The sequence below is a fragment of the Netta rufina genome (genome assembly GCF_964035555.1).
Source record: "Netta rufina genome assembly, chromosome: Z".
Lineage (NCBI taxonomy): Eukaryota > Metazoa > Chordata > Aves > Anseriformes > Anatidae > Netta > Netta rufina.
The window spans coordinates 17,859,005-17,880,713 of NC_140126.1; the positions used below are offsets into that span (position 1 = coordinate 17,859,005).

The 21,709-nt window shown below is 37.2% G+C and overlaps 1 protein-coding gene across 3 annotated transcripts in view; it reads left to right on the forward strand.

Annotated features, from left to right (window-relative positions):
* Window positions 1-21,709, forward strand: part of IPO11 (importin 11) — a 94,295-nt gene that overhangs the window by 1,937 nt on the left and 70,649 nt on the right. For 2 of the 3 annotated variants that reach the window (XM_084305406.1, XM_084305407.1), the window contains exons 3-7: window positions 6,570-6,652; window positions 6,931-7,074; window positions 10,475-10,575; window positions 16,902-16,974; window positions 20,386-20,589. In XM_084305406.1, coding sequence (XP_084161532.1) covers window positions 6,937-7,074; window positions 10,475-10,575; window positions 16,902-16,974; window positions 20,386-20,589 — 516 coding nt within the window. In that variant the 5' untranslated portion in view covers window positions 6,570-6,652; window positions 6,931-6,936. Of the gene's footprint in view, window positions 1-3,490; window positions 3,579-6,569; window positions 6,653-6,930; window positions 7,075-10,474; window positions 10,576-16,901; window positions 16,975-20,385; window positions 20,590-21,709 lie in introns of those variants that run through there. The other variant, XM_084305408.1, reaches the window with a different exon arrangement.

Consider the following 21,709-nt stretch of genomic DNA (forward strand, 5'->3'; position numbering starts at 1 on the left):
TTCAGAATACTGGTGGTTTGTTTGTTTGTTTTTACTGCTCAGTAGAATTACTAACATCTGGCATGATTGATACAGGTACTATAATCTTAGGAAAAGAGGCTCATAGGAAAATTTATAGAATGGTGGAGAGACATTGGAATGTTTACCAGCTGTTCCTGAAATTGACCGTATTCTTACAAGCATTGCTAATGCCATGTGAATATTGCTGCAGATGCTAGCTTTTATGTTACTTGTTGTTTTTTTTGTTTTTTTTTTTTTTTTAGAAGGTGTCCCGTTACTGTTTTTTATGGCTTTTCAGAATAGAAACTTTGTTTTTCCCATTTTTCTCAAAATAAATGTGCTGAAAAACAGTCAGTCCTAAGTTTCTTGTTGAACTTCCCAAGCTGCAGTTTGTAGCTTTAATCTATCATCTGCCATTGACCAGAAGAGTTTGCCTCTGTCTTCTTTGAAAGTACTCTTCAGGTAGTTGTTTGTTATTTGTAGGTGTCTTTTAAGTCATCACTTAGCTCTGCTTCACTGACTGAACAAGTCCTCAACATCTCTTCATAAGTCAGACCCCAATCATGTTAGTAATTCCGGGCTTTCCAATTTCTGCACTTTTTTTCTTTGAACTGGGGAAAGGGAGAGCAATGATGGCAAAACTGAAGACAGTGTGCTAGAAGCAGTCTCACATATTGCTGCATAGAAGAGAATGATAACACCCTTAGAGCTGCTTACCATGTCCCTCTTAAAGTAGCCCAGAATGTAGTTTGCATTATTTTCAGTGATAACACTATGTATTTTGTGCAATATTTTAACCAATTTCAGAGGATCGTAACTGGATCCGTTCTTACACCTCATCATGGTGGAAAAGAATTTATGGAATTAACAAAAAATAACAAGTGTACAGAATTAATTATTGGGATATGAATGAATACTGCGTTGTTTAAAGCTCAAAAAAGTGAAGCTTGTAGGCATTTACAAATGAAATCTTTGGTTTGTTCCCTTGCAGATACGTAGTTATTCTTTTTTTTGTTTGTTTGTTTTCATAATTGGTGAGTGATTCTAAAATTCAGATGTGTGTCAGTGTCATGGGAAAAGTACCTGTATACCTTGTAGTCTCTATTAAGAGGACTGACTGATAATGGAAAACATGATGGCAGAACATTCAAGATACTAGGACTGTATGTGTGTTTTCTTACAAAGAGAAAGAGTGGAGGGTAGAACAGCAAAAGTGGATCCTGGGTTTTTGCAAGGGAAAGGATATGTAGGAGTTAGTGAGTGGGAACAGAAGTGCTGAGCACTGGAAGGTAAGAATGAGAAGACAGCATTGGTTTTCCCAGTGTCTCAAGAACACCGCTGGCTCATTGTGCTGAGAGGTTGCATTTGATGTGTTATGTATTTTCCAGGTGTAAGCAAAGTTTTTTATTTCAGTGTAAGCCGGGGAATATGCTGCTCTCTCAGGTCTGTGCATGCGTGGTATGGTTGTCGAGAATAGGTTTCCTTCTTGTATGTGGTTAGGCTCACTTCCTTCATACAAGCAGAAACTCTGATATGGCAATAAACCCATGCTTTGATTTGCAATTGTAAGATGTTCAATACCCTCAGCTGAAGGGATTTCTTTTCTTTTTATCCCCATGTGCTTCCTGCTTTATTGTGATAGCAATGGGTATGAACCACAGAAAAGCAGCAGAAAGCAACAAGTGCTGCTGCAGTTGCTCACTGCTTATTTTGAAAACAAGCTCTGAGATTAGATGTAGATGTCAGAAATGCTAAGCTTTACCCAGTGATCAAGCTTGGAAATTCTATCTTCTACTACTCAAAAGTGCAGCCCCTGTCTGTCTTCTAAGAAAGTGGTGTTTGTAATGTAGATAGACTCCACCAATGTTTCTATACACCTGGCATGGCTGTGAAGGTACCCAAAAGATAACAGGTATTTAATACTTGCCTCATGTGTTTCACCTTTAGCACGTCTTGTAGAACTTGTTTAACAATGAATTGGGTACTGGAAGTACTCAGCAGACTGTGGAGAAAATCCTTGTTCCTGTGGTGTAACTCATCTGTGATGTAACCCATGTCCCTTGTTTTTTGCTGTGCAACAGAAAAGACTTTTGCACCTCCTGTTTTAAAAGTGGTCTGACCTGGAACAGCCCTGCTTCAGCTTTTATGTAATTCCTAAAGTTGTGGTTTGGTGGGGCTTTTGTCGTCCTAATGCAATCCAGCTGTGTTCCACTGTTAATTCAATCTCTGATTTAATGTATTTGTTCTATTTATCTAATGAAAATGTTTGAAATAATATATATATTTTTTAAATAGGTACCTTTATATTATGTACTTAAGCTCGTGGATGGTTGGAGGGAGTATAAATTTTTCTGTCTTGTGTTTTTATGGTATGCAAAGCTTTAACTGTCAGCTAAGCACCAGACCTGGCTGGGTCCTGTCTGCAGGAGCTGATAGCACAAAAGCATCTCTGCACTGACAGCAGTAAAAGTTTGTGTTCTGGGAGGATCCACTAACACCTGAGATAGGAGCTGATGTGCTAATTGGGTTGATTATATTTACAGAGTGCATGCAGGAGATAGGATTTCTCTTGAAAATAAAGTTGTTTTTGGGAAAGGAATATCAGGAGAGACCTTTGAATCAGAATTCAAATTTCCTGTTAAAACCAGAGCCTGTAATGGCTTGATGCCATTGCTGGAAGTGCTGTGTTCTTCCAACCTCCCGTAGCCCCTTCGGGTGTCTGCTGAACAGTGTGCTCAGGTGACTTGACACGCTAACCTTGCAAAACACACAAAAAAAATGGAAAAACAACTTTTGGTTCTCTGGATTGAATAGTGAGTTCAGCTGGCTTACCAAAAGTGGGGGTGAGAGATGGTGAAAGGAAGGGAGTGGAAAGACAAAATCAAGAGGAAAGGGAGCTGGGAGGGTGTGGTGGAAAGGGAAGTATATGTCTCCCTTTTGGGGCTGATTTTTAAATTGGCTCTGTTTTAATATATAAGTTTGTTTGAAGTATTTCTTTATGAAGCAGAAATAATAATAATAATAATAATAAAAAGATTGGTATACCCAGGATTTTTTTTCCTTTTAGGAATTGCTTGTAGTTGAAAGTTCACTAGCTTAAAGGAATGCTGAAGTCATCTTGAAGGCATGCTTTTTTTTTTCCTGTATCTGAATCTGGTAATTGATTTAACTTTTTTTAAATTTAAATGAAAAGTACTTTTCTAGTGTTAAGATTGGTATTAGCAACATGTCCTTTTCTCATAAAAATCAAAGTTTTCCATTTCACTGAAAAGGGGCATCCCTAAACAAGGGTACTCATTCATTCTTAGAGTACTGTTAAGCATCTTAATATAGATCATGGATCTCCTGATAGCTGTCAATGTTTCTTTATTAAAACTGCAGTTGGATGAACACTTCGAGCTGCCACAAACCAGTACTACTGAAGAAGCACCTTCTTGCAGTTCTGCCTGCTCTTTTATGCCCAGCACCCTTAGTTGCCTGGTAGTGTGGTGTGGAAACGACGGGGGAACTTAATGCAAATAAAAATTTATGCATTTTCCCCACCCTCCTCCAGCATCCAGCATTTAAGGGGTGCAGGGGTAAGCACAGGGTGGTACTCTTTACTTTAGTGATCATAACTTTTTCTATAGGCATAACTTATTTGTAATTAGCTTAAGCTGCAAAGCTTAATTTTATCTTCTATTTCGCTTATGACAGCCTCATTAAATGTTGTCTGAGGGATATCGTCTACATGGGGTCAGAAAACAACATTGTAAATTTGTGGAAGAACTGAGGGCTGTTAAATTCAAATGGCCTGCTTCTAGGAAGTCCTTGAACCACAGTCTTCTGGAGGATGGGAGAGTTTTTCAGAAATATTACTGAAAGCTTGTCATATTCCAGTGTTCTCACTTGGGTATCCAGTATGGTCTTTGTCAGAGACAGAATAATGGGTTAAATTATTTTTCGTTCTGACCTGCTAAGGTTGTTCTAGGAGTGAGCCCCATTTTTTTTTTTTTTTTAAGTGAAAATGCAGACTTCTTGAATAATGAAAAGCATTATCAAAAAAGAAACTTTGCAAATACTTTGTTTTTTTTTTTTGTTTTTTTTTTTAACATCTTTAGATCTGTCAGGTAATTATTTTGAAATCAGAAAAAGAAAAACGTCCTTGTAGGTTTTTGTTTGTATTACACTAACTTCAATAAGCAAGTTACCTAATGACAGCTGTTCTTGATGAATTATATGAAGCTTTATTAACAGCACTGTTCCCTGGGGAAAGGACAAAAAAAAAAAACTCCTTTTATGCATTCAATTCACATGTAGCTGAGAAACAGTTTTGTTTATCAAACATTATGTTAGTTTTTTAGTGAAAAATCAGTTGTTACGTAAAAGTTCATTAATGATTTTTTCCATGTACTTGCAATGGATGTTTACAGCAAGTATCTGGATATATGCCACAGAATTGCTGTTGACACGTGCAGTTTTCCTGTGCAAATCATTCTTTGAAGAACATGGTTCAGCAAAAGGCTTAAAATAAAGTTATTTGGAATTTAAGAAATTATGTAACATTTTGCTTAGGCATGTACACACTGCAAGCCTGTTAACTTTCAGAAATTGTCTTTTTGGCTTTCACCTCACAATTAAAACTAATGTTTAGCAATTTTCTTAGTTGATTAGGTGCTCCAAAATTATACTTTATCAGGTTCTGTTTGCTGGTGTAAGATGAGAATGTATTTCTTTTGGAAAGCAGATAGTTTGACTTTTAAATGGAAATAAATGAAATCACTTAAAATATTAATAATAGTTTTGATCTTGTAGGAATTGAGATATGTTTTTGTCTTTTGTGCAAATTCCACATCTACTTCTTTGGATGTTTTACCCCCATTTACTTATTTTCCTCCATTCTTTTCCCTCACTACCTTTCTTTTAGGTTCTCTGAAATTCTGTTAGCTATGATAGACATACTTTAGCACTGTAGTGTTTATACCAGAAAAATCTGAATGTTATCTTTTACTGCAGCTTTGCTTGTGTGTCTGTTTTAATCAAGTTCTTCGTGCTGTGCGATATAAAGTTCCTATTGTGATCCATGTGAGTTAACCCAGTGTTTTTATGTGCTGTCATTGTCTTGCTGCTTCCTGGTTAATTTTGGCTGTGCAGTGATGCAGGCAGACAGCATAGGGTACTCAAGATACCAAAATACTCCCTGAAAGGGAGAAAAATAAATGATACAGCACCTAAATATGTTGTCTTACTGTCATGCCTACAAGATCATTTACAGGTTTATCATTTCATGATTACTTTTGATGGAAAAATGAACCTAGCAGGACTTTTAGTATAATACCCAAGTCTTACCTTGACTTTGTTTCTTGGTTCTGTGCAAACCAGTCCTGGCTTGATTTTACAGTGTGCATCAGGGTCTTGGTTCCATGGAAATTGATGGCCTTCTAAGAAGCAAGCTTAGAATTTGAATGTGTAAAGTTATGTGAAGGTCTCATAATCTTAGGAAACCTTTAGAGAATCTGTGAGCTGATAAAGGCTTAAATGGTAAGAGTAATTAAGAAGAAACAGGTAAATTGTTTTTGTATGGCAGTAAAAGCAGAGACATGAAAAGATGGATCACATGGCAAGTATAAAACAGAAGATTCCTTGCTTCTTTTCAATTACTGTTGTAAAGAGATGATTTAGTGGTTAGTATTGAAAGTATGCAAAGGTTTGTTCTTCAATTCTAAAACCTTTAAATTTGTCTTTTTATCATTAAGGAAGATTGGAGACGTACATATATTGTGAATTCTTAGATTTTTTTTTCCATTTAATTGTGCAGGGATATTTCTGGGATAACAAATCTTTAATCTTGTTTTTTGTTTTGGTGTTGGGGTGCTTTCTGTTTTTTCAAAAGAAAATTTTACACCTGCATCAAAATAAGGTTTGATTTCTCTGGCGTTCTTACTAACACTAACAATTTGCTGCTTTTTTTTTTTGTTTTGGTGAAATTGGACTGAAACTTTTTTCAATTTTGAACAAAAACAGATTTTCATACCTGTTTGTAGTGGAGAAATAAACTGTGCTTGCTTCTTTATTTGGAAAACTTAAGTATAGAAATACTTTAACATGTTTTTGTGTTACAATAAGGTTACATAGGTTATAAATGGAGGTTTTTGTAGACAGAAAACCAGTTCTGTTAGTTGTCAGATTTTGTAGTAGTTTTTGTGTATGTTTCTCTTCAATTTGTTCTAATTCTTCTCCTACAGTCATTCTCTTGTCTGTGCTATTTGGAGGGCAATGTTCTGGTTTGTCTTTATAGATTGTAAGAATGTATTTGTATTGGAAGTTAGGCAATTGGCACTCTCAATTCATCTGATCATAATCTGATGCTAAACAGATAATAAAGAAATACAAATATGTTGAGGAAAATTCAGTTTCTTTGAGAACACTAATTGAATAGGATTCCACAATTCAGCCTTTTTAAAGTAGATATAAAATGTCTATATGTATTTGAATGATGAAATTTAACTGTTGGAAATGGATCTGTTTTTCTTTTGAGGAAAAACTATTTTGAAAATGAAGTGTTAATACCGCATCTTTTCCCGTTTCAGTTAACCCCATGGTGGTACTTGCTTGGAGCTGAAGTTTATCGTGACTTGCAATTTTGCTCTGTCTGCTGTGCTTCACAGGAGAGGTAACCAGTTTAAAATCAAAGTATTTTCCCTAATTCCTCAAATCTAGTAAATATACTTGTAGTGATAGACTTCAGGTTTGTGGAGGATTTTCTGAAAGCAGAATAGTTTAATCACTTCTATACCTTGATACTGCATGTGAGTGGGTGTGATGTTACCATACACAGTGTAGTCTAGTGAAAAGTTAGTGCTGTTTGTTTAGATAAAACACATGGCAATTACTTGTCTCTATTTGCTGTCTTCTTTTAAGTGGTTTTCTTTCTTTTTTAAATGTTCTCAGATTTTCATGGATCTCAACAGTGCAAGCACTATTGTTTTGCAAGTCTTGACACAAGCTACTAGTCAAGATACTGCAGTACTGAAACCAGCTGAGGAACAACTGAAGCAGTGGGAGACGCAACCAGGTTTTTATTCAGTCTTATTGGTAAGTTACACTGCAACAGTGTTATTACTTACATTGTGAGTAAATTTGAATGTGACTTTTTTTTAGAATGCTGTTGAACAGTGATGTCTAGAGGGAGGCTCTTAGTTGTCATGGCCCAGCTGCTGGTATCCGTACACTATGATGAGAGCGAAGCATTGCTCTCACTGTCTCAAAGCAGATTCTTTTCCCAGTTTTTTACAAAAAGGAGGAAGTCTGTCTTTTAGCATCATGAATGATTGGGCCTTTAGTGCTAAACCTGTTGTCGTCCGCTTGTGAACTGCAGATAACAGAAGACGATTGCCAAAGAAGTTGCCTGTACCACCCCAGGGGGTGGTGACAGTTGTATATGGTGAGGAAATACACCTTTTTCTATAATTCATAATACACACCAGGAGGTGGTGTATTATGATGGTTTTTGTAGAAGAAATGTTCCCCATGCTTTTCAGTGTACTGAGTTTAATTCTCATGTTAGATTGGTTTCCTTATCAGCAGAGAGGGACTTCCAGGGAGATTACCTGACTGGCTGGTAGTAAGGTTCCCAGGAGGATGAAAACTTGTGAAGGTTCCACTGCTGTTGATGAAACAGATGCATTAGCATGTTGCAAGGTGATGGAAACATACTCTAAGAAGGAGACCAAACAGTTTCAGAGAAGATGCTCAGAATTTAAGTGTTGTTCTTGTATTCCTTTGCGTATGTGTTTATATTAACTATACAGTCTTAAAAAAAAAACATGCAGATAAACTGCTTTTTCTACAAACATCTGCCTTCAGTGGACCCAATGACAGAGTTGTATGGTGACGTTCTGTTTTCTGCAGACCCCCTTGTTTGAAAAGTTGAAACAAGTCAGGATTTAGGAAGAGAGATTGAGCTGCCAAATTCAGTTTTACCTGCTGCTTAGTGTTTCTGTAGTGACATTCTTGAAAGAAAACAGCAGAAATAGCCTCTGACTCAGAATTGTTTTCTGAGCATTACTGCCTTAGAGCTCAGGTGGTGGACATGATGAGCACTCACAGCTGTAATTGAAGTTGGTGGGAGTTTTAGATATAATGGCTAAAAACTGTTGTGGTTTAACCCGGCCGGCAGCTAAACACCACACAGCTGTTCGCTCACCCTCCCCCTCCCTCTCTGGGATGGGGAAGAGAAATGGAAAGTGAAGCCCATGAGTTGAGATAAAGACAGTTTAATAAGACAGGAAAATAATAATAACAAAAGTAATAATAACAATAATAATAATAATAATAATACAGTGATGATAATAGTACTACTAATAATAATATGTACAAACAAGTGATGCACAATGCAATTGCTCACCACCCGCTGACCGATGCCCAGCTTAACCCCGAGCAGTCCGGCCCCCTCCCCTGGCTAGCCACCCCTATATATTGTTTAGCATGACGTCGGATGGTATGGAATACCCCTTTGGTTAGTTTGGGTCACCTGTCCTGGGTCTGTCCCCTCCCAGCTCTTACTGCACCCCCAGCCTGCCTGTTGCCAGGACAGAGCAAAAGTCTGAGGTGTCCTTGGCTTGGTATAAGCACTGCTCTGCAACAATTAAAACATCGGGGTGTTATCAGCACTCTTCTCATCCTAAGCCAAAACACAGCATTCCACCAGCTACTAGGAAGAAAATTAATTCTGTTCTAACTGAAACCAGGACAAAAACTGAGGCATTTAATAGAATTAACAGGATTTGATCATTTTAATGTGATGAAGTAGACCTGTCTGGGGACACATGAGCCTTTCATCAAGTGTAAAAAAAAAAAAAACAAAAAAACAAAAAAAAACAGTAATCTTCCAAACCAAATGTAAGTGGAGAATCTCTACTTTGTTTAACTTGATTATGGGAATTCAACTGTCTAAAGGAGAAGGTAGCTGGTACCTTCTTAGTGGAGCTGAAAATGAGGTCTTGAGGGGCGAAGCAGGTGGCTGTAAGTGGAGAGTGGGTAAGACAGCTAATCCCTATGGGACAGAGGAGTAATGTAAGTACTTAATGTCAGATATCTCTTACGGGATGATCAAGACAGAAAACCATAATTCACAGTGAAACATATCTGTGAATCTATAGCCTTTTATACACAGTGGAGATGTTAATATATATTTCTATGCTTTTTTTGAAGGTGCTAATGTACCTCTCTTGAAGAACAAAGATGAAAAGTCAGAATGCTTGTTTGTTTTGAAAAGCAACCTTTGTCCTTTACCAGTTGTATGAGTTTGTGGTGTCTTGTAGCTGTAATGCTGTAACAGAAATTACAACCTTTTTGTTATTTTTCTAAAGGTTGCTAGTTTTGAACTGATACCTTTGTTAGCATGTAAGTGTTTGCTTTGTAGTGATTGGGGTTTGTGGCTTTTTTGGTGTGTTGCTTGATGATCTTAGGTTTCTATAGTCCTCAGCTCTTTGAAGAGTGTATTTTTAACTTCATCAAACCTGGCACCCAATTGTAGCAGGATCTTCTGACCTGAAACCTTGTGTTTTAGTAGAGTTCTGAAGCTACCTAATTTAAGTGCACTATAAAATAAGACCACTGAGCTCATGTGTGTTTATTCCCCAAAGAAGAGAGTAATGTCTCACACCCTCAAAATGAAACCATCTAGTGTAGTCGCCCTTTTTTTAAGGGGATGATGGACACAGCTGTAAAACAGTAGGAGAGCTGCTATCCAGGGTAGTACCTGTATTAAGTTTCAGTAACCATCATTTATTTCAGCTTTTCCCAATTGGTTAATTTTACAGTGGCATATAAATATAATACCCGAATGTGTTCGCATGCATTTGTGCGTATATGTATGTATTGTGTGTGTGTGAATATATGTATATATAAGTATATACACAGATACCTATATATCTAGCAGCAGAAGCTAATTTTCAAGAATAAGCGTAGGCAAGTTTGAGAGTTGCTCTCCTACCAGGTCACTGTTTTTCTGTCTACCATAGTGGTAGTGAGGAAGGTTCTTGGCATGGGTCAAGATAATGAAGAAATTTCTTGAAAGATTTTAGAAATCTGCATGATACGGAATACTTTTTTACTGCAGCCAGAATCCATCTGTTTTGTTAAAAAAAAAAAAAAAATAATAATAATAATAATAATAACTGGTTGATGCTAGTAGTTATTGCTATTATGTTCCCTGCTCAGCCAGACAAGATTAGAATTATTCTTACACTATACAGCGGGCTTATTTTCTTATAAATTCTTAGACCTAGTGCTAAGCATTTCTGTAATCTTTTGAAAATAGTTTTTAACACATTATTTCGCTTGCCTGTCAAGTGCTGACTGTGCATTTTGCTTATATACAACCGAATATACAGAGGTATGTGTATTTATACATACGCCAGTGCATATGTTTATACAACTTCTATCCTGTGAGTGTCATGCTGAATAACTTTTAACTTATTTTTTTAAACAGAACATCTTCACAAATCATACCCTGGATGTGAATGTCAGATGGTTAGCTGTGCTGTACTTTAAAAATGGAATTGATCGCTATTGGAGACGAGTTGCACCACAGTAAGTTCAAGTTTTCCTGCACTTAACCTACAATAGGTTTTGTTCTTACCCAACTGGAAAACAGTATATTTCTTGGCTGATAGCAGCTTCATTGGAATTTATAGGGAAATTGATAGAACATTTCTATATTAGGGATCATTAATGTATCAGTCTGTTTTCATATTTCTTCTTACAATTTTGTTTATATTTTACTCTCATAAACTGAGTTACAAGTTTTATTTCATAGATGCCAGATTTTGAAGTTATATAAGTTTTATAAAGTTATGACCTAGATTATTAGATGTGACAGGTAGGAGGTTTCTTGGAGAGGTTGTTTGAGACACATTAATTCAGAATTCTTATTGAACATATAGAATCATAGAATGGTTTAGGTTCCAACTACCTTGCCGTAGGCAGGGACACTTTCCACTAGAACAGGTTGCCCAGAGCCCCATCCAGCCTGGCCTTGAACACTTTCAGGGATGGGGCATCCCCAGCTCCTCTGGGCAACCTGTTCCAGTGCCTCACCACACACTGAGTAAAGAAGTTTTTCCCGATGTCTAATCTAAATCTACCCTTTTTTAGTTTGATCCCATTTCCCCTTGTTTTCTTTTATGTGAGAAAGAGGCAGTAGCTGTCATGATAGAAAGTTCTGGTCCTCTTTTTTCTTGTTCTGATAATGCATGATAAAAAGTTCTCCAAAGAAACTAAAAATCCAGCCAGTATTCTTGAGCATTTACTTAAAAGTTAGGAGTGGCATTATAATCTAACTATAGAGCTATATACTTGTCACTGCTCTCCGTGGGGTTATTTTCTTTTTCCTTTAAAGGTAGATATAATTTTAAAAGGGTTTCAATTTTCTTTATTTTTTTGGGAGCTATAACAGACCTGGAAGTGTTAAGTCTGGCTTTTAGATGCTAATGATATTGATAGGTGGAACATCAGAGTCAGGTTGTGTAGGGTGTAAACAGGAATTTCAGGTCTGGTTTTTATGGAATGTAACTGTAAACTAAGAAGAAAAACTAAAAGTATGGCATGGTTTCCATTATGTTGTGTGAGGTAGTTTAGTGTAATTTGCTTTGCATTGTAAGCTTTTTTGAAGATCCACCAAGCTTATGTGGCAGTATGAGGGAAAAGTGGTGAAATTCTTTACCTACAGGACATTTCAAATAATGTGGTATTCTATTATTACATGAAGCACTGGAATTTTTGTATAGGTGGAGTAGTATATGATTGAAAAACATATGCAAGCAGATTCTCTTTTTGGAGAGGAAAATACTGTCTTTGGCATGGTTAAAGTTACAAGATAATGCTGTTTACATTACTGCACCTTACTTAACAAGTATTAGTCAAACCAGTTAAAATACATTGTTCCAATGTGTTACCTTTTTTAAGATAGATATTAGTAGCACTGGCCTAGAAGCCAATGATTAATTTCCTGCAGAAGTAATGACTGCCATCTTTTTGTTTGAGGTAAAAAATGAGTAACAATCTTTCAATATACTTTTACTGTTGCAAATTTAATTTAAAAAAAAAAATTAATCATTAGTTACTATTAAAGATTGAATGGAGCAAATCCACGTTAGATTTTCACACTGCCCATTTCTAACTCTATTCTAACTGTCTTTCTCAATTTCTTGTATGGGACATGTTGCCAGTATTTTGTGCTCACACAGATCAGTTTTCTTTTTGTTGAATATGTTGCAATCATTTTGAGAAATACTGTTCTTGGTGGCAATTTCTCAGTCAATTTTTCTTTGCAGTTGTGTTTTGGATACCGTGACTTTTGGAAGTTACATTCAACAGGTTGCTTTCTTTTTTTTTTTTTTTGTCCTTGCATAATTCTTATCTTTCAGCTCATCTCTCATAGCAGCAGCTCTCACTTGTCCATACATGGTAGTATGTTCAAGCTTGCTCTGATCTTCCTAGGCTGTTTGGTTGAAAACATTGTACTATTGACACTACTGCAGTTTGCCAAATTTGATGGTGCATAGATTGAAGAACTGTCAGAACTAAAAGAGTTCTTGTGGATAAATGACCTCTTCAAGTAGCTTTAGTAAAACAGCTAAAGAAGGATTCTTTTAAGACTGCTAGTCTTGAATATTTATATACTTGTGGGAAATCTTGAATCTGTAAAAACTTTCACAACAAATTAAATGCCTCTGTTGTACAAGTGTGTTGAAGTTAGTTTTCTCTCAGTCTAGCAGGACTAGTTTTACCCTACTTCTGTGCATTTGTGGTTTCACAACTGCTACTACTACAAGGCAGGAAAATATGTAATAAGTTGAGATCATGAATTCTTTGGAGAGTACAGTGGTTGAGTGTTTCATTATAATAAAATACATAGTTACAGAAGGGTGAATACAAACTATTTTTTAAAAAGAAGTTGAACCTTCTGAAATATTTTGCTTTTTGCACACATGCACCACTGCTGTCTATCCTACTCATGCTACTCATTCTTTACCTGCCTTAGACTAAAATCAGCGTTTTTGGGTGAGTATATTTAGAGATGGGCATTAGAGATGGGCATTCTTTCTCTTGTTCTTCTCAGGCAGTCTCTGCAGGTTGCTACAGGAGGGAGTCTAGTATTGTAATGGCCTGTTTTCAGGCACAATTTGGTCTGTCTTCTGGAAGTGTTACCAGCTTCCTCATCTTACAATTTTGCACACTTTTGGCTTCTTTAGAAAAGACTTCTTTAATCTGAATGGTATTAAGATATCATTTTCCTGGACACACTTCTGATTTCACAGAGAATTTCTATTTCCGTCTTTTGTGGACTTAATTATTTGATTTGATTACTTTGGCAGCAACTTGCATAATATTTTTGTTTTAACACTAATAAGTATCTTCAGATTCATATTTCCGGTTTATGAACTAGTTGGAAGAAGATCAAAAACTTTGAAACTGCAAACTGTGGAAGAGTACAACATAGAGTTTAAAATTGTTCTGCCAAAGATCTTAATTTTTTGTTTGTGATTCAGCACTGAGGAGAAACAATTTTTTGAATAACATGCATGCTTCCTAATTTCTGGTTTGCCTACAACTTCACTATGGAGTTGTGGGTTTTTCTTGCAGTATAATAAAGGAGGATAAAGATACGGTTTTCAACCGTTAAGTTTCAACTAACACTGCAGTAGGTGAATATGTAGCTGGGGCTTCAGTGTCCAGCAGATGTCACTGTTGGATTAGCTATATGGTAAATTCTTCTATCCTCCTGTAGCAGCTAGAGACTACTCGACTCGTATAAATCACATAAAAATGCACTATACCACTTGAATCCTAATTAGTTTCTTAAATTCTTGTACTTACTATTTGCTGACTTTGCTTGTCAGCATATAAGCTTTTTGTCAGCAACATAAGCTTTTGTATTTGAGGAGTTCATCCTTATGAGTCCTTTTTCTTTTTTTTTCTTTCAAATTACTTCTGAAAATAAGGCTTATTATGCAGTTAGTATGTAGAAAGTGTGGGTTAGTATCACAGACTGGCAACTGAGATCAGACAACAGGAAGTGGTAGTGTTGGTGTGTTTAATCTCTGTTTCTAGCTACTAGACTTCATTTGAGATGTGATAATTGAATGCATGCATCTAAATCACAGCGATATGAGGTAAAAAATTCCTAAATAACCTTGACTGAGGTATGCAAGAAACAGATTTCTAGGTATCATCAGTAAATAAAAGAACATTTCTTTTTCCTTGTTATATAATCAAATACCACCAAGGCATTTTGGAAAGCATTTTTTCCTGTCCAGAAATTAAAAGGAGTTATGTGGCTCATAAGAAGTCTGGAGCAGTAGGGGAGTCATACGATATTTTGTAACCTGAACTCATAAAGAAGCATAAAGATAATTTAAAGCTTTACTTGAGTGAAAATTGACCTTTATGGCTTACAGTTTGTCCTTACTTCTTTTCCTTGCATTTTGTAGAATCGTAGAATCACAGAATGGTTTGGGTTAGAAGGGACCTTAAAGACCATCTAGTTCCAACACCCCTGCCATGGGCAGGGACACCTTTCACCAGATCAGATTACCCAGGACCCCATCCAGTCTGGCCTTGAGCCCTTTCAGGGATGGGGCACCCACAGATTCTCTGGACAACTTGTGCCAGCGCTTCACTGTGCTCACAGTACAAAGAATTTCTTCCCAATATATGATCTAAATCTACCCTATTCAAGTTTGGAGCTGTTCCTGCTTGCTCTATCACTACACGCCCTTGTAAGAAGTACATCTTCAGCTTTCCTGTAGGCCCCCTTTAGGTACTGGAAGGCTGCTGTAAGGTGTCCCTGGAGCCTTCTCTTCTCCAGGCTGAACACCCCCAACTCCTTCAGCATGTCCTTACAGGACTGGTACTCCAGCCCTTTGATCATTTTTGTGGCCTTCCTCTGGACTTGCTCCAACAGCTCCAAGTCCTCATGTTTGGGGCCCCTGAGTTGAATACAGCACTCCAGATGGGGTCTCACAAGAGCAGAGCAGAGGGGGAGAATCACCTCCCTTATCCTGCTAGCCACAGTTTTTATGCAGCCCAGAAAGCCAACTTTGTCCTGGGCTGTAAGCATACATTGTTAGCTCATGTTTAGGTTCTCTTTAACCAAAACCCCCAGGTCGTTTCCCTGAGGGCTGCTCTCAATCTATTATCTGTTTAGCCCATGCTTATGATTGCCCTGACAGAATTGTAGGATTTTGCACTTGGCCTTGTTGTTGCGTGATGTTGCTGCAGGCAAGCCTTGAACTGCATGAAGATCATATGGGCCCACCTCTCAAGCCTTAGCATGCTTTTGAGGCGGGTCACCTCCTTTTCAATCAGCTCCTTATTTACCAAGTGCCTTAGCATAGTTTGTGGGAGGATGTGCTTCCTAATGTTGCCTGGCACGGTGGTGAGATTGATGAGCCTGTAGTCCTCCAGGTGCAAGACTTCGTACTCGGTGTTGTTGAACTGCACAAGGTTCACATGGGCCCACTTTTCAAACCTGTCAAGGTTCCTTGGTATGGCATCTGTTTCTGCCATCAGATCAACTGCACCACACAGTGTGGTGCCGTTGTCAAACTTGGTGACGGTGCACTCAATCCCGATCAAGTCAATGTTCCTGACAAAGATGTTAAATAAAACCACTCCCAATACTGACCCCTGAGGAACACCACTTATCACTTCAGTTGTCTCCACCTGGACAGTGAACCATTCACTACAACTTTTTGAATGCAGCACACCAATTCCTTATTGGAGTGGTTCCTCTGCAAAATCCAATTTGGAGACAAGGATGTCGTGTGGGACAGTGTCAAATGCTTTGCACAAGTCCAGGCAGAGCATGTCAGTTGCTCTTCCCCTGTCTACCAAAGCTATAACTGCCACGACTTGTTAAACATGATTGAGAGTGGCTTAGAAACTTCATCCACTAGTTCCTTTAGGTCCGTTGGTTACATCTCATCAGGTGCCATGGACTTGTGCTCCTCATTCTCCCTGCCCCTTCCTTTGCCTTCTGCAACTTGGGTGGTGTGCCTAGAGCACTTCCTGGTGCAGATTGAGGCAAAAAAGTCATGGGGTACCTCAGCCTGCTGCATTTCACGTGTAACCAGGTCTCCCATTTCCTTCTTGAGGAAGTTTCCCCTAATCTGCCTTTTATCAGGGATGTACGTGTAGAAGTTCTTGTTGCTCTTGACATCCCTGGCCATATTCAATTCTACCTGGGCTTAAGCTGTCCTAACCTGACCCCTGGCTGCTCAGACAGTGTCTCTGTGTTCCTCTCTCATTACTTGTCCACCCTCTGTAAGCAATGTAATTTTCTTCCTTTAGTAGTTTCTTAGTTCAGTAAGTTGAAGAGGATTATTGCTTTTGTATTTGATTGCCTTATTCTTAGCACCTTTTTGTTGTGATCCACTAGCATATGTGGATCATATATAGGCCAAGTCATGCTTCAGTCATAATTGTCATAGTAATAACTGTATAGTAACTCCTTAATAACAACCAGTTTATGTAGCTCTTTTCCTTAATATAGCTGTGTACCCTACTGTATATGTGAACTTTGTCTTTTGCCTCTTGGGTTTGCAGAGATCACAATAAAACCTGATTTCAAAGGGCTTCATAAAAACGTGGTTGTTTCACTGTTCCCTCTCTTTTCAAATACCTTGAGATAGCAGAATTACAGTGAATATGCTCTTGATAGTCTATCAAGCTGAAATACATGAGTTTCAAGAACATGGTGTGTAAAACTAATTTTTAGCATTTGTGCAACTGAATTTAACTGAAAAAAGATCAGCTTCTGTGTCCATTAATAATGACAAAATAATTCTAAATATGAATTAGTAGTTGGGTTTTATTGAAAATGAAATAATATTCTAATAATTGTATCCTGACAGTGCTCTTTCTGAAGAGGAAAAAACTACGTTGCGTGCTGGACTTATTGCCAACTTTAATGAGCCAGTGAACCAGGTTAGTGATGAATGGGTAATTATTACTGTCCTAGCAAATGCTTGTATTGGTGTATAATTTGGTTTCTTTATTTACAGAGTGTACAAGAATAATAAGGAAGTTGACAAGTTGCAATTTATGTGTTGCCTCTCAGAATGTTTTTCTATGTATCATAATTCAGTGTGGTCTCTTTTTGTTTTTTTTTGTTTTGTTTGTTTGTTTTTGTTGCAGTGACAGCTCATGTTGCCCCTTAATGTTTATGCAGCTGCTTGGTGAAATGATTCAGGGAATGGGTGTAGCTCAAAAATAACCCTCTCCCTGCTCCTTTGTGACTTACTTTTTTCAGATGTATCTGTTCTCTCAGTTTGATCTGACTCCTGTTATAGCCATACACGGAAGTGTGGTGGCGTTGGTGTAGCAGGAATGAGCTGTTGAAAAAGCTGCTGCATAAACCTGCCTAAGCAGTATTGCTGTCATGTGTCCAATCACAACATTAATTAATTTAAATAAGCATGGTAAAGATTCAGTATGATGTTGTCTTGCCTTACATAATTTAAAGTGACTAATATTAAGCTACTGTTTTGATTAGAATAAGGGTTTATTGTTAAATTGAGTGTAGAGCTAATGCTAAGGGTTCAAAATATGCATAGATGAATCAGTCTTCCTTCTGCTACAGTATTCTTGCTCATAGATTGAGATTCTGAAATGAAGTTATTAGCTAATATTTTAAGTTAGGTCTCAAAGAACTTGGAAGACAAAACATAGATGTGATTTGCAAAAGGTAAAACTTAAACAGAAAAGGTACAGGAAACAAGCTTTCATTCTGCAGATAGAAGTTAAAAACTGAACTATTGAATTCCTTCATGGGATTACTGCTATTCATAGGATTACAGCAATATATCAGAGTAATTTATGCTTTGTAGAACTCATTTGTGCAGTGATAAGTTTGAGTAGAATTTAGTTTTTATTTCAAATATTTTTTTTAAATGCCAGTAGGCATAGGAATTGATAAATTTTTCATATAAGTACGATTTTAATGTAAAAGTATGACCAAATATTACTTGTTTCTTTTTCAACCAGAAGAAACTATGAAGTGTTTCATGCTGGACCATAATGTGTGCATCATTTATGGTATTACTAGGTAGTGCAGAGTTTAGCATATACTTCATTTTAAAGTGACTATTTTAAACCTTTTAAACTGACATTTATTATTATTTATAAGAATGTGAATTTATGTATTTATCTGTGTCTGTATGACACTGTCAGGATTCAGTCTTTTAAGATGTGGAGGGGTTTATTTTATGCCAGCACTGTGTTCCTAAGTGTTTGCCCAGGCAGTTGTTGTGTATTGGAAGTGTATTTATAGACTTTATTGATGCTTATTCAAAGCATGCAGTGTGATTCATGAACCACAGATAAGCCACGCAGAATTTCGTGTTATGTATTCTGCACATTGTTTGCTAATATGTTTTGATGTTAAGGTTCTTGGGGCACGCATAGTTGGCAGTTGCAGAAAGGTATTTCAGTCCATTTCCCTTACTTTCCTATCATCCAAACTGTGCTATAGGTATCTTTGTGTTTCCTTTCAGAGGCAATGTTCATTTAGTCCCTTCTCTGAGAAGCCTGAAATTTGGTATCTTGTGTTCTTCGAGAGTACCATGTTTTTTTAGTCACAGATACTTCATAACAGTTCCTTGTGCTTTCTGCATCATTAAGGGTAGGAAAAATATAACTGTTTTATGTATAAAAATGAAAACAAAAACAAAAAAAAAAGTACCTCAACATATAGGAATTAGACATGGAATTGTGATGACTTCCTCTGACTTCAGGGGAGGGGAGGAAGAAAACTAGAACGTATGTTGGGAGCATAATTTCCATGCCCTCTGATTATATTAACATATGGAGGGCACAGTGAAATAAAATGCTCCTTGAAGTGTGATGTCAGATTTTTTTTCTACTTAAATAGCCAATACCTCAAGACAAAAGTACTTTTAGCATCCCTGATGCTAAGTGTTAGCATCAGGTTCCTTGTGTCATATCTGGAAAAGAGTTTATTTGCTCCCTCCTGCCAATCAACATCACTTGATCTAAGAGTAAATAAATCTCCTACATTTTCTTTGCAAACTTTGACATCAGCTTTCTGAAGAAAGCTCCCTTAGCAAGCAGGCAGCAATGAATATTGTAGAGATTTTTGTGGGGGTGTTCAGACTTCATGTTTAACACCTAAGGAAGCAGTAAAGGGCATGGTTATTACCTCTTATGCCCTTAAGTTGCTGAAATTATGTTTGATAACATCAGAAGGTAACTTCTAGTGCAGTGGTTGTTGTAAGGGTGGGAACAATGGCTTCATTAGGGTTATCTGATGAATGGCCTTTTCAGTGTGAAAGAGAAAACAGACACAGCCTGATAGATGAGGGCTGACAGGCAATGCCACACACCAAAAGTCTGCAGCCACTGACTGGTGGGCAATTAAGGAACTCCAGGCATGGCTCTGAAGAGAGTCAACCTGGACTTAGTAAGGGATTAGAACTGGGAAAGAACAACATCATGAGGTTTAGGGTTATTTTGGATGAGGGTATGTGAAACTATGCAAAGCTTATTAAGAAACATTTAGAGGGAGAAGTAAAGTGAGGAATAGGCAGGAAAGTGTATAGGAGGGGCCAGCCCTGTAAACCACAGCTGGTCAATACCCTTGTCTGAACAAGCGCTGTGCTTGATCACTACAGTCTGTCCTATTTTCAGGTTAAATCCCTTCTTGGATATCTTTTGGTGTAATCTTACTCTCTTACATGTGTGCACTGCAAGGGATAGGTACCAGTTAATAGTGAAACTGGTGTGTTTGGTGCCAGCAACTGAAGTTGGAGGGTGCAGTTGTCCCTGGCCTGTGCTATGAGGATCTGGAGCAGGAGAGAGCTATTTGGTTGGGACTGTTGGTTGTAGACTAGGTGCCAGTAGATGGAGGGAAAGAAAGACTCTGTCTAAAAGTTAAAAATCACATACAGGGATAGCAGAAATAAGGGTGATTGGTATTCAGAATTCTATTTTTTTTTTTTTTTTGTAGGAAGTGCTAGAAAAGATGATTAACTAAAAAGTGCTTCCCAAGTATCTGATTCTTCATTAACATGATTTCTAGAACAAATGACTTGAGTGATCTTTATGTAAAATTTAAACAGTTTAGTGAGCTTTAGTGAGCTCAACTTTTTATGTAATATTTAATCTGATCATAAAATTGAAGTACAGTTTTTTTTCCACTCTGTTTGTGTTCTGCAAACTTTAAAATAGCTTAAGGGGGAAGAAAACCGCAAACTCTGTCAATCTGTACTACCTTATTTTTAATCCAGGTTTTATTTGACTTAAATTCTGCGGTGTCTGTTTTCTAAATGATTTTGACATTGTGGTACCTGTATTTATTTATTTTTTCTTTTTTTGCAGATAGCAACTCAGATCTCTGTGCTAATAGCTAAAGTTGCCAGGGTGGACTGCCCGAGGCAATGGCCAGAACTGATACCCACTCTTCTAGAATCTGTGAAAGTCCAAGATGATCTTCGGCAACATAGAGCATTACTTACCTTTTATCATGTTACAAAGACCCTGGCATCCAAACGGCTTGCTGCAGATAGAAAGCTTTTCTATGATGTAAGTAATGTGGTGCAGTATTGTATAGTATAGGCAAACAGCTTGTCTTATATGATTGCTGCTTCCCTGTGTTTAGTGGGTGCTGAATTAATGGCAGGTATGTTGACTTTTATGTCTGCCTTTTGAAGCAGAAAAACTCTTACTTTGGTGGTTATATGTACAATATGAAATATTTTAAAGTCAATTCCTCTGTGAAATGTTTTTGAGATTTTTATTAACTTTGTGTGTGACAAATATTTTTATAATGTGACTCATGTTTATGACTTGGATGTTTTTTTATAACAACTTGTGTTAAGAAGCAGAGTATGATCTGCAGCACAATCTGTGCAAATCAGCCTTTTGTTGTCAGGCCGTAAAGCAGATGTTATATATAACGTGCAGTGTTTCTGGAAGATTGCTCTGGATTCAAAACTCAACAGTTTAAACAGTTCCGAATTTTAGATTTCCATACCTCAATATTTTTTCCTTTATTATTAGTGGAAGTGTGTTCATGATGACAGGGCTTTTATTAGATCAACTTCTTTTTCCATTTTCATTCCGTGAATGAAAATGCGAAGTCTAGTCTCATCCAGTTCGTAATCTCCATTGTAACAGTCCACTGATTAGAACACAGATTTGTCTTCAGCTGAATCTCCAGTTCAGTTCGGAGTTAGGCAATGATACAGTACAGATAACTGATCTTTTCCAGGAATGTTGCATTTCAAATTTCAAAATTTTAGTTTGTTTCTTGATTTAAAAAAAAAAAAAAAAAAGCTTATCACACAAGTATTGAAGAATGCTTCTGAAGGTTTATTTATCTATGTGGAAATAACTTGCCTTGTTGTGAGATCATCAAGGTGAAATGAAGTCAGCAGGAGCTTGAGGGACTGAAGGCTGATTCCTGTAATAGGACAGAACTGAGATTATACGTTTCTGTGAGGGGTTTGTGTGTGTCTTCCTCCCTCAGACATACATGTATATAGATACAGATGAATATAATCCCTATATAGGAAATACTTACATTTAATTTTTGTAATCTGTTAGACCATTATACATGACCTGAGTACTTGTACAATACAGGTTTTGGTAGATTCAGTTCTTTATTTGAAAGTAATGAAGAAAGAGCAAGATAATTACTTGT